At 42.0% G+C, this 13,646-nt stretch overlaps 1 protein-coding gene across 6 annotated transcripts in view; it reads left to right on the top strand.

Moving 5' to 3' along the window:
• CAB39L (calcium binding protein 39 like) overlaps nt 1-13,646 on the top strand; it is a 59,791-nt gene that overhangs the window by 29,443 nt on the left and 16,702 nt on the right. For all 6 annotated transcript variants that reach the window (XM_084200939.1, XM_084200938.1, XM_084200940.1 and 3 more), the window contains 2 exons: nt 6,601-6,765; nt 10,956-11,074. In XM_084200939.1, coding sequence (XP_084057065.1) covers nt 6,601-6,765; nt 10,956-11,074 — 284 coding nt within the window. The remainder of the gene's footprint in view (nt 1-6,600; nt 6,766-10,955; nt 11,075-13,646) is intronic.

The following is a 13,646-nucleotide window of genomic DNA, read 5'->3' as shown; positions in this document are numbered from 1 at the left end:
TGGAGAAGAACAATTAATTAAGTTTTATTGCAGTATTGTATAAATGTCATTACAATTTAATGTCACTTATGTAGAACCAATCAGTCATTGATTTTAATGAGAAATGTCCACTCTGGAACAACGTAGAAAAGCAGGAAAGTATTTAAATACATAGGAAAGAAAGCCTTCAGAGCTTAGGCTCTCTTCCTTCTTTCTGATACAAACTCCTATAGCATTTGGAGGATGCATGTAAATAGGGATGAAGAGAAGAGAAGACATGATACCGAGAGGTCATAGCTGTTGAACCTGAGGAAGAGTGGACAGCATGTGACACCCTGGTCACACTGCTTCATTTATTACTGCTGCGTCGCCGTGTCTTTGTTGATGGATCCTGTAAAGGAACATTGATAGAAAGGGTGCCTGACCAACCTCAGAAAAAAAGGGGTGTGACATCCTGACTTCTCAAAGCCTTGTGTTCAGCTGCTGAGCCCAGCCAGCACGAAGCAGTGTGGGTGGCATCCAGTTTGTCACTGAAGGACGTCCTTGAGCGCGTCGCCCTCCCGCTGCTAACCAAACACCTTGGGGTGCGGCAGCCTGACTCAGTGCCATCTCTGGTGCCTACAGGTTTGGTAACATTTTCTGAACCTGCCCTGCAGCAAAAGCCTTCCAAGTGTCACAGGCTTTTAATTTAGTGCAGCAAACGGATCTGAGGTTGGTTGAAACTTGGTCTAATCTTTGCATGTGGTCTAGATGGGCTGAAAGATTTGCAGTTTCTGGTATAGCTGATCCAAGACAAGGGTTTATTGTGGAAAATGAACCCACATGCATTAGAGCAGCTTCAGAGCACTGTGCTGAGTGCTTTCCTGTCAGGGCAGAACTGCAGGCTGCAGTGCCTTTAGTCAGTGCTCAGAAGCATAGTGAAGTGAGATGTAAAAATAACCTGCAGTGTCGCGCTTCTGCCCCTTTCACTTAAATCTCTCTAACAAGACTGCTCCTTCAGGTAGGTCACTGCAATCTGTCCTCTCTTTCATCTCCACGTGCTGTAACAAATTTGGTGCTGTTCAGGAGAGCAGCATTTTATTAAGGTTACAATTAAAAGGCTTCAAGATAACTGGAACAAATACTTCTATCAATAAATCCTGCTTTTTTACATAGCAACAAGGAAGCCATTCCTGGCTGCTGTTCACCTTGCTGGCTGCTGTGCTGGTAGAGCTCTGGGGACTGCTGTGTGAGATGAGGTGCACGCGAGGGCTCTGTGTGCATTTGCATGGAAGAACACTTGCGTGACTGCCGGGAACGGGAATACCCATGGATGCGATCCTGCGGCTGCCAGAGCCAGTTGCAAAATTGCTTTCCATTTCATTGCTGCACACTGAAACCAAGAGAATGAGATAAGAAGGGTTTGGCACCCCTTCCCCCTAGCTCTGCGTGTCCTGGGGTTTTGTGGAGCGTTTCATGTTTCAGCTTCCCTGTTCTGCTAAGGCCTGTTATTGCTCTTGAGGTGGGAGAAACTCCAGATACTATCAGGTTCTGGTGCCAAGAGTTTAAACCTGTCTCTTCTGGTTGCTTTTATTTTTTAAGGACCTTCAGAACCTTTAGTTCTGTTTTAAGTGCAGCCTTAACAGTGGGAAAGGAATTTATGTCCAGGTGGGGCAAACCTGTCTTGTCCATTTGATCATACATCCTTTAAAAAGGCGTTTCCCTGCCGTGCTTGCTTGCCCAAATTGTCTTTGCCAGCTTCCTTGAGTACAGGTCCATAATGTTTCGCTAACAGACGTCAGGCCTCCTGATCCAAAACACCCACAGTTTGTCCCTGTGGATCCATTCAGCATGAAATTTCATCAAGAATAAGTCAGCTGGGGTGATCCTGAAGTTGCTTGATTCAGATTCTGCTAATGGCTTTTCTTGGGAATCCTTACAGTCACATGTAAGGATTGAGAGCTGCATTGGCACTGCTTTTTAGGAGAAAAAATGGTTTGAATCACACAGTGGGAATATTTTTAAACCAGATAAGACCAAATCAAGGAGCTTTATGCTTTTACTTGAAATGTATAGCATGGAGTACTGGCAGATCACTGAATCACACATTGGAGTATTTAACATCGCACTGGCAGGCATCTCTGTGTGTTACTGTCTGCTGCTGTGCAAGAGAGAAACAGTTTATAGGGAGATTTTGGACCTGGAAATGTGCTAGGTACACAAACAGAACCTGTATGTGCCTATTTGCCATATTCTTGTGGCTCTCCCCTCCACAGCCTATCTCACGCTTGAAGATCAATCAGTCTTTCAGGGAAGATTTTTTTCATAAAGAATTTCAGGGAATCAGTTTTCCCTAAGCTCCTTTCTTTGTGTTATGTTCCCGTTATGTCAACAGTGACAAAACTTTGATCTGTGAGGAAAATAAACTGAGACAACAATCTTCAACTTATAAAATTTCCCCCTCTGGTTGAGGCTGTTGGTAGGTTTAAAAAGACACATAAATACTGACAAAAAATCAGCTTTACGAGGAGGGGATGTTGAACATGTTTATAATTTAACACAGAGAAGTTGTGCAGGCTTATCTCTACTGTCTGTTTTCCATCTCCAAGGCTCTTGTAGATCATCTAGTCCAGTAGGGTTGGCAGAGTAACCCAAGGACTGTTAGATTTCAACACTTACACAAAATCCTGTCTTTCAAAATGGACCCAAAAACCTCTTGTGGGTTGATGGCCATTATAAATACACTCTGTGGGTGCAGAGTCAGTTCTTGTTGGAAAGAGACTCGTTGGAAAGACCAGAAACTTGCCTTAGGAGGTTGACATCCTGACATCTGTGTGGGGACAGCAGTGCAAACACTAAACTCGAGTGTGTGCTGGGAATCAGCTTGCATTTCATTCTCACTTTTTTGTCCTCACCTGCAATTTTGACTGTCCAAAGTTCAGCATATCCCACTTTAGGCACTAGTATGTCTATATATAAACTGTTCTGTTTAGGATTGTGTGTTTGGTTTTCTCCTTTCCTCCTTTTTTCCTCTCTATTCACAACAGCCTCTCTAAATATAATGGCATAAATTCAGTCATGATGGAGAGGACTTGTACCTAAGGGATTAAAGGAAAATCTGCTGGAAATAAGATTGTGCTTAATTGCAAGAGCGAGGCAAATGGCTGAAATGCTTTGATATTTCATGAAATTGTTTCTCTTGCACTGTTACTTCTGCTGGAGTGATGGTTGCAGCACTTTGCTATTGTTGCTCTTGCCACTGATGGAAAATAAAAAGTAGCAGAGAAGTCAGAATTAGGGGTTTCTAGCGAATCCTTTTTAATTTTTTTTTGTCACTGAAATTCTGTTTGCGACACAGCTGGGGGGAGGATGTCTTGCTGAAGCTTTTTGTTGGCTTTTGCTATTTTTCCTAAAGAGGCTCAGGACTGGTCTGACTTCTTATGCAGATATGTCTCTGTCATCTTGTATTTTCCATGTATTTGAGTGAATAAATGTGCTTTGTTGTTTGTTTTGGACACTTGTTGGGTCTTTGGATCTTGGAATGTCTTTTTTCTCTGAGTATTAAGAAAGTTTCCATCCCAGGAACAGTGCTTATGTACTTAAAGTATTATTCTAAAATTGCTGTGAGATTAAGTGGAAATGTCAAAACGGAGGCTGTTAATTTAAGAATCTGTGTTAGGGATTATGGTTTTCCTCCAGATATATTGTGAGGGATATCCACTGAGGAGCAGTCCTTAGATTTGACCCTGAATAACTTTTGGTAGAGAGTTGCACTTCAAAACACAGACCATGGAGAGGCTGTGAAGGGGGAGGAAATGACACATGAAATGTAAATTGCATGTGGAAAAGCTGAGGAGATGAGGAGCGGATGGGATGGCAGGTGATTAGAGAAACAAAGCTGTGGGGGCCACTTCTGCCCACCAGCACCAGTATTCTATGTTTCATTTTCTCACATTGCACTTTTTGGCCTCCTTTTTGAGAATGAAACCTAAAGCTGAGTCCTGCAGACCTTTTTTCTACATATCAGAAACAACTATTTACACTTGAAAGCAAAGTTATTAATGTTTTTTTTAACTACAGAATGCCAGAGATATTCCCACCCAGCCCAGCAGAAAGGGTGGAAAGCCAAAAATGTATGGACTTTGCCTTTGAAATGAAAATATTTCCCTAGCTCTTATAAAGATTTAGAGCTTTAGTTTGTAAGACAGAGCCCCTGTTGTTAATCCCATCTGTACTCTGTGGGATATCTCAAGTGACACACGACTAACATTTGAGGTAAAAATAGGCTCTTTTGCTGAGTGATGGTAAAGGAACATCAAGATTTCTGCTGTTACAAGCTATCACACAGTCATGCTCATTTACACACTGCTCATGCTGACCTATCTCAACCAGCAGAAAACTGCAAGTAGGTACAAAGGGGCTGTGCAAAATCAATGCTTAAATCTTCCAGGTAGCTGCAATGTAAAAGTGGCTTTTTACTGTGGTTGGTTTTGGATTTGGTTTTTTTTAAGACTTCTAGTTTTTTGTATCATTTTTATTCACTAATGTGAATAAAATCTGTGAATGAAAGTGTTGGGAGATCAGCAGCAGGTGGGAGATGCCTCTTCAGAGCACTGTGGGGTTATGTTATGCAGATTGATGGGGTAGTATTTGAAAGCATGAGGTTTTTCCTTTCAGTGTGTGTGAGAGATATATAGAAATTATTGATGTGGCTTTGAACATCCATTAATTTCCAGTTAGCTTTTACAAATCACTCTTGGGTTTTCTGTGTTTGTCTTGATTTTTTTTTTTCACTTGCTATGCTAACGAAAGGCTAACTTCAAGTTAAGGTTTTTCAAAGATGTGAAATTCTATCTTCAGCATCCTGCCTGGCAGTTTGCTCTCATTCTCAGCTTTGCATTCAGACCTGTTCCTTACTTCCTTCTCACTCCCTGCCAAAGAGTCCAATTGGCCTTGCTGCAGGTCATGTGTGCATTAAATATAACCCGACCCAGAAGGAGCCATTGCCTCCGTAGCCCCGTGGCTGGAGCAGGTGGGATTTACAGCACACACATCCACATGAAAATAAAAAAGACTCCTTTCCTCCACAGAGTCTTTATTTGTTCAAAGTGGAGCATAGCTGTGAGGAGAGTGTGAGCCAGAGCTGCCATGCTGTAGCCAGTGGCCCTTTTCCTTGGGAATAGGTATTATCACTCACATCTGATTTTAACCTGCTGACTGCATGGATGCTGAGATATTACCTGTTTACAGACATGTCTCTTTCCTTTCCCTGTTGTAATCCTGCTGGTCAAGGCTCTTTGTAAGGTAATTCTGATTCAACCTCTACATTAAGTACCTGAAACATTGCACAGGATTAGTATACTTTAGGTGGGAGCAAAAGATGTGGAAGATCTATTTTACTTCACTTGGTGGCAGCTGTGGAGCTTTACTGAAGCAAATAGTTTAATTTAAATTTCTCAGCCTGGGACTGAAGTGCCTGTGTGCTCAGTGAGCAAATCCCTTGTGGAAGATGCTGGCTCAAACCACACCTGATGAGGAGAAATAGGGGGTGGCAATGCAAAGCTGTCAAGCTTGGCTGGGGTAGAGTTAATTATTTTCCTGGTTGCTGGTAAAGTCCTGTGTTTGGAATTTCGGATAAGAATGAAGTTGATAACGCTCTGATGTTTTAGGTGTTGCTGAGTAGTGCTTGCACTAAGTCAGGCCTTTCCTGCTCTTCAGCCCACCCCACCAGCGAGTGGGGCTGGGGGGCACAAGGAGCTGGGAGGGGACAGAGCTGGGACAGCTGACCCCAGTGGGCCAAAGGGATATTCCATGTCAATGGCATTATGCCCAGTAGCTGAGCTGGGGGGAAGGCTGGCCAGGGCTGCTGCTCAGGAACTGGCTGGACACTGGGTGCCAGCAATGGCATTGTGCATCACTTGGTGTTTGTTGTTGCTATTGTTGTTGTTATTGCTGCTGTTTCTTCCTTCCTTTCCTATCCTGTTATGCTGTCTTTATCTCAACCTAAAAATTTATTTCCTCCCCCCAGTTCCTTTCCCCATCCTACTGAGAGGGAGTGAGCAAGTGGCTGTGTGGTGTTCAGCTGCCTGCTGGGTTAAGCAGTGCCACAGGGCTCTGAGGATTTATTTGGGCTCCCAGCAGAGGAGCTGGGACAGCCCATCAGGAAGCACTGGATGGGGAGGCAGCCCAGCAGCCACCCCTCTGGTGGGAGCAGCCCCCTGGCTTGGCACCTTCATCTGGCACCTCTTGCCGCACGTGTGCCATGGAACCCACTGGGACAGGGGGAGCAACAGTGAAATTGCTGCTGCCTCTGCAGGGCTGTGCCTGCCTCCCAGCCTGTTAAAGGCTCTCACTGGTGCTGGTTGGTAATTGATCTCATGGCCCTGTTTTGTACCCGTGGTGTGTAAATGGTGGGATGTCATGTATAAATTGGATTTATCTTGTGTAAGGCCTGCAGGGTACAGTATGCATGCTCCAGCCTCCATGATTACCTAAAATGATGATATAATTTTGCAATAGATAGTGATCATTGTAAGTACATTTAGAAACATTTGTTTTGAAATGCATGCCTTTTAAAAGAACACTCTTTTTTTTCCCTGTTTAATTGTTTTAATACAAAACCCATTATCTGCTGGCAAAAAGGCTTCGGAGGAAGTGTCAAAGTCTCTGCAAGCAATGAAAGAAATTCTGTGTGGGACCACAGACAAAGAGCCACCCACAGAAATTGTGGCCCAGCTGGCACAAGAGCTCTACAACAGTGGCCTTCTAGTGACACTCATTGCCAACCTGCAGCTGATTGATTTTGAGGTAGGTCGGCATCCATAAACTTTTTTCAGCTCCTTGGTCTTGGTGTTGTCAGTGACTAGAGCCATATTTTTCTGAAGTCTAAATAACTTCATTGCATTCAAAACTGTTTTCCACAGGCTGAAGAAAGTTGCTGCTCTAGATTGGCTGGTGTCCTGAAGGACACTGGCAGTAAATCTGATTTTTTCAATTAAAACAAAAATATAAAGAAATATTTCCATTCGTATGCAAACAAGATAGGACACGGTGCTGGGAATACTGTCTAGGACCAGCCCTGTAAACTGCAGGGATGATCTTTGGGATGGTGCTACTAGAGCTGTCTCTGAAGAGTGTCCAAGTTAGAGAGGGTTCAGGGACATGGAATAAAAATAATTGGAAGCATGAAGAATTTCATGTGACAAAGACTGAAAGAATTAAAATGGTTTAGTTGAGAGGAAAGGAAATGAAAAACATGTTAAAAACAGACAGCAGGTCACAAGGTAATTTGGGTGTCCCCCACTTAACTGTTTCAATGGAAAGAATAAAGGAATATAATATTTTTTTCACAGTAGGAAGATTAAAATGAATGTATATTATTTAATTTTTATATATTTAAATATGAAATTATATATTCTGTGGAACTTCTTTCCAGCTTTGTTGTTAAACCAAAAACGTAGTAAACAACTGCTATGACAACTAAACTTGCTTGTAAGTGAGGAGAAGAAGGATTATAGTAGCAAAGATTGCAGTAATTCAGGGTAAATATCAATCCTGCTAATTTACTGTTGACTTGTAGGGATGAGACTAAACTCTGTCACTGTCAGGTCATTGTCATTCCTGTGGTTTGCAGTCAGCTGGGAGCGTGCCCCAGGGACTGCTGTTATGAGTTCCATGATTTCTGTGGCTCCTGGAGCTGGTGATTCCTCACAAGTGTCTGACCACCAGAGGGAAGTCCCCAGCGCCCAGGAGCCTCTGAGGCCTGGAACAGGAGCAGTGCCCAATGAACAGGCACCTGCTGGAGAGAAAAATCCGTTTCTCCAAGAGATCTGATGCTCTCAGAGACACCTTTTGTGGGAGTCATGTGTAAAAGTTATTGAAAAGGAAGAAAATGGGTGATTTCATTTTTCCCACTCCACCCCCTACCACCAGTAAATCCAGGATCAAGGACTGATTTATTTATTTTGTATTAATTTTTGAAAATGGAATATATCAGTTTTTGAAAATTTTTAGTGGAATTCTCTCACTCTGCCTGGGGTCTTAAGTTCAGGAGGTTTTTTTTAATGCTTTGTCTTCTGTGTGCCTCCTCTGGTTACTGTTAAATGTCTAATTACAAAAATACTCAAAACCCAACAACCTGAGCCCTTAAAATACCCTTTAAGAGAAATGGAGAAGGGGGGAGGAGAAGATACTGTAAGCACAAGAAGGGAGGCTTCTGCATTTTTTTAGTTACATGACAGTCTGTATTGCTTTTGCCAGAAAAAAGTTCTGTATCAACATATTGAACATACAGTCTTTAAAAGCAAGCACTAGATGAAATACCTAATCTGTTGCTGAATAACTGTTATTACAAATAATTCTTATTGCAAAATATATTTTTTATTAATTGCAAAAGCTTTCCAATCATTTAGCCAGGTTGTTATACATGTTCTTTGGACAAAACACTAGAAACCAAACGTCACTGAACAAGAGGACAGTAAGAGCATGTGCTGCTTTGTCTTCATGTCTTCCCACTGACTTCTCCAGTTTATCAACTTTTCTGCTTCCATTTTGTTATACTGCTGGCTACAGCTGGTATTTAAGTTCCTTCACTGAACGAGCAATTTCATTGCACTATAACATGCAAGTTAATTTTTGATCCGTATGTAATGGTAAAAAGCAAATCATAAACTACTGAAAATCTGATTTCTGAAGGCAATAATGTTACTTTGCTTTGTCCTGACTCCCTGTGTCCTCCTCACCAACCCTGCTGCCCACTTTGATCCCAGTTTTTCACAGCTGAACTTCCCTTTGAAGATGTGTTTTCAAAGACTGTGTAGGGGAGACTTCCATCACACGTCCATCACACATCACAGAAGACACAGGTTTATTGCTTCTGCCACTCAACAAACAAGATATAATTTCAGTGATGATATTGTTTTGAGGCATTAAAGTCAGGTTTGGGCAGGAGCCCAGAATCAAGATCTGGGCTTTTCAGAAATTTAAAATAGGAAATTTATTTTTGAACTTTAAAGAACTGAGGCAAATGTGCAAAGAGAAGAAATCAACTAAAAAAGTAGATATTACTGTGTGTAAACCTAAAGGTTCACAAACTGTAAAGCCCCTAAAATAGGCAGTAAATAACTACAAGCCTAGGACTGGTGATTTTATAATCTTTTCCCTACTTTGCCTTGAAACAGGGGCTAAATTATGGTATAGGTATTATACATTTTTTTATTTAAATAATGCATCCTTGGCAGGTTTTTTTGTTCTTGTCTAGCCATTTTGTCTTCATGCCTCCTTATCTTGGGCTTCAGTGGCCATATGCATTTCATTATAAGGCAAAATTCAGTTGCAGATCCAAGTAAGGAGCGTTTCAAAAGTGCTCCTACAATTTTAATATATGTCAGGTGGTGAGGGAAATCTGCCATGGTTCCCTTCTCTTTGCCTTCATTCCCTCCTGGAGAACCCATGGAGATCAACTCTGGCTTTCCCTATCACTGATCTCTAAAAAATGAGCTATAATTGGATGCACATATCTCTATATGTCTGTATCTACCTCCTCTCTGCTCATGGATATTATGCTGCAAGGCACTCAGTATTAAGTAACTAATAGAAAATTTGGCATAGCAGAGAGGATCACCCAATTTCTGGCCATCTTTACCTCACCCTTTCAACAGCTCTGCTCTGTCTAAATTGTTTTCATCTTGGAGTAACTGCTGAAGACTGTGGGGATCACAGGATTCCAAGCATATGATATGGGCGTTGTAAAGATAAGGGAGAATGGGATGACTTTATACAGAATTAGCCTATTTGAAATTGTGTCCAAGGGTCAAAAAAGTGTTGCAGATAAAGGCAGATGAACTGGCCTGCGCTGATTTGATTCTTCTGTTTAATTCCCAGAGTCTCCAAGTCTCCAAGCCAGCTGGGCTAGAACAAGTAGGAAGGCAGAATATTTTGTGTTTCTCAGCACTGATTTATTTGTAGAGGTGAAACCAGGGAATTTTCCTCTGTGTGAAACTATCTGCTCCTTGGCTTCAAACATTCAGTAATTCCTCTGCCAAGGAATGTTTGTCCTCCCAAGACAGATCAATCAGCATGTGCAGATTATGAGTGACCTTTTGCTTTAGCTTGCCCTGTGCATAGTGACCCACTGTTGACTCAGTGCCTTGGTTACTGGTCCTTAGTGCAGCCATCTCCCACCTCCCTTAACTTCACATCAATTTGTCTGCTGTGCCAGGGGAGAAGGTGGTGGAGGAGGATGTGGATTTCTAATGCAAGATGCATTGGTGAACCCTCTGACTGAACAGAGCATGATTTGGAAAGACCTTCTGGAAAGGTGTTTGCACAGGGAAGCATTTGAAGACAAACTGTGACTGTGTAGATGGGTGCATACAGCACAACATCAGGACAAAGAGAAGGACTTTAGTTTTGACTAAAGCAGGGACATGTACACGATGCAGCCGTTTCATTGGTAGTAGCTATTTCATTTTCCATGGTAAATAATGGGCACAGTTTAAATTTAACCCTGATTTTCAGAAATGCAATCACACTTGGAGTTGTTTGCACTGGACTGATAAAAAGCTTTAGCTTCTGAAGCGTAGGCAGTGTGGCAGTGGTTTGGTACCAGCTCTGTTACTCACATTTGGAGGCTATCGGAGCACCAGCACACACGGCAGCAGCAGACTTGGCTCAGGGTAGGGGCTTGCTTTTATGGTGCTTTAGTGTTGCTATTTGAAATAGCCAGAGACTTGGGTGGCAGTGTAAGAGGAATGCATATCTTCATTAAGGGAAAAAAAGGTGCAAATGGGAGAGGGGAAGTCGGGAGCCTTCAGAGCCTCGAAGGAGGAAGCCTTCTAGTGGCATTGGAGAAATAGCAAATATGAGGCAGAGACAGGAGGGAAAAAAAGGCTGACCTGTTCTGATTTCAGTTTCATTTGTACTTTAAATCAGTGTTATAGTAAATGGTCGTTTGCTCATGTGTTTCTAAGCAAAGATATATTTTGCTTCTTTAACAGGGCAAGAAGGATGTTTCCCAGATATTCAACAACATCTTGAGAAGACAAATTGGCACGCGCAGCCCTACTGTGGAATACATTAGTGCCCATCCACATATCCTGTTCATGCTTCTAAAAGGGTAGGTGCTTTAATTTGAGTTTCATTAAAGAGCATTGCCTGGAACATGCTGGCATTGCAGTTGATCCACTTTCTCACTTTTAGTTAAAAAAAAAAAAGGATTTTCAGATTTTGTTCCAGCTTTCTTACTTCATTTTTTGCCTATTGACTTTCTTTCTATGGAACTCTATACTTTTTAATGATCAGATTATTTCATTTGGCTGCTATTTCTCCACCAAACCTCTTGTTGAAATAATTATGTGCTGGTTTTTTTTGACTGCTCCCCATGTGATGTGGACTTCATTTCTCACCATGAACCCTTGTGTAGCATTGTTGGTGACTGCTCTGGTTCATTTAGACCTTTTTGCATTGCAGGAGTTACCAATAGTAGTGTCTGTAAATAACTGGAGTCAAACTGGAGCATTGAGTGGTAGGACAGAGAGAAGAAAAAATGCATTAAAAGAGTAGTTGTGCCTGTGGGACAGACTTCTCCAACACTTGTGGCCACTAGTGAACTTCAGCTTTAAATTCTTTCTGTAATTAACTCCACAACTTTCAGCATTAATTTTTTTTTTGTCTTTTAAACCTCAGGACAGTAATGATAATTCTCTCCATCATTATTACAAACTGTTTTTAATTTCCTATGTATATACAATAATTTTCTTCCCTTTTCTCTGTCTTTGCTTTTTCAGTTTTTCACTCATTTTGATCTTGCACATTGAGCATGTATCACTACCATATGTCTGGGCTTTATTTAAAGATAAAAAATATTTTTGGATTACGTCCCAGATTTTCTTTGGCATCTGCAGCAACCAAGAATATTAAGAAGATAGTAAAGTTTTTATGCAGATATGCTTCTGACAGACATTTTACAGTAAGTGACCTGAGCTGGTGGATGAATTTAAATAGCATCACTTAGATGCTTTTTTTTGAGAATCTTGCTGCATGAAGCAGCGTGCCTGTGGTCCTCAGGCTCCTTGTTCATGATGTCTTGACCAGCCCTCTGCAGCACTGCACTGGCTCAGAACTGCCATTTCTGGAATATCCTGTTAAAAAGCGCAGTTGAATCCATCAGTAGAAGCCCAGAGTCAGTCCTGCCCAGCCTGAGCAGCTGCTGCAGAACAGTGTAATGATGTCAGACATGATGATGCTGGGACTGTCTAAAAATGAGACCCAAAATCTGTGCCTGCAGCCAGGGCAGGGCCCTGAACACACAGACTGCTGTGTGCCCACAGCGTGGGCAGTGTGTGCAGTCAGCTGCAGGACTGGGAAACAAGCACCTTGTGTTAGACACCACCTCGTGAAAATGTGACTTGAGGACACATCTTCTTACTTATTTAATGCTGAATGAGTTATTTTTAATCCTATATAGGTATGTATTTATATAATGCTGTAGGAAATATAGGAAATCCAACTCTGCTAAAGGAAAGTGGGTTTGGCTGACTTGTGCCATTCTGTGTTTGTTACACGACATCATGACATTACCTGGAGAGAAAAAAATCACCTCTACCATGACCGTAAAAGAAATGGCCCAAGACTGTTGTACTTCCACTGGATGCAAAATTTCCTCTCTCCCCCCTGTCAGCCCCCAAAAGCAAGAGGTTGCTTTTTTGTGGCTTAATGTGAGCTCTGTTGGGTGGGAAGGATCTTCAATCAGAGCTCCCGCCCAGTGTTTCCTGTCTCATGCTGCAGTGGAACTGCCAACTTGAGATAACAGTTCCTACCTTTTAGGCTTCGTTTCAGTTGTTGCCTGCTTCCTTCCAGCTTCTCAGCTTCAGAAAACACACAGCACATAGTTAGGTTTTTTTTCCTTTCTTTCATTTGTGTAGCTTATTTGACTTTGCTGCTGCACTTGCTTTAAGGATTGCTTTGCACTTGCTTTAATAGCATCTTATGTTCTGTGTGCAGGCTTTGTGTGTAGGATTTCAGATGAGTGCAGCACTTGGTGTACATAGACATCCAGTTGTATCTGGGCCAATTTTTTGCTCTGGTAGGCTGAGGCCTATTGCCTTAGCCCAGAAATAACTTTGGTCCTTTGCAATTTAAAATATTTTCCCTCTAGGACAGTGACTGCTAAGGACTTAGTTTATGGCACTTGTATTTTTCCTCTCAAGGGACACCTTTAGAAGCTTCTTTGTGAATATATATCTATATATCTCTGTCTCATGCCACATGCTATCCCTACCCTAGACACTGCCTCAGCCTGTGTTGTGATGACCTCTTCATATCACAGCTCAGTTAAAGCTGCAATGGTCTATTGGCTGAGGTTGTAGAATTCCCCTTGAGTTTATCCAAGGATAAACTCAGGCTAAACAAGTAATGTAAAGTCAGATCAGAATACATCTGCTTAAGACCTTGTGTCTCCCAGGCTTGACGCCTTCCAAATCTCCTCCTGTGCTCCTCACCTTGCACCATCTTCTGCACTAACCATGGAAGAATGATTCCCTTTACACAGAAATGCATTTCTGCTCTCAGTCTTGCCTCTTTCAAACTTCACAATGAGTATTTTGAAATGCTGCAAATCCATTGTTTCATTTTCTAGTTCTCTCCAGTATTCACTGTGTGGGAGTTTCTTTAGGTTGCAAGTTCATCCA

This window comes from Fringilla coelebs (assembly GCF_963513975.1).
Source record: "Fringilla coelebs genome assembly, chromosome: 2".
In the NCBI taxonomy this organism is placed as follows: Eukaryota; Metazoa; Chordata; class Aves; order Passeriformes; family Fringillidae; genus Fringilla; species Fringilla coelebs.
This window is presented reverse-complemented; position numbering and strand designations above follow the sequence as displayed.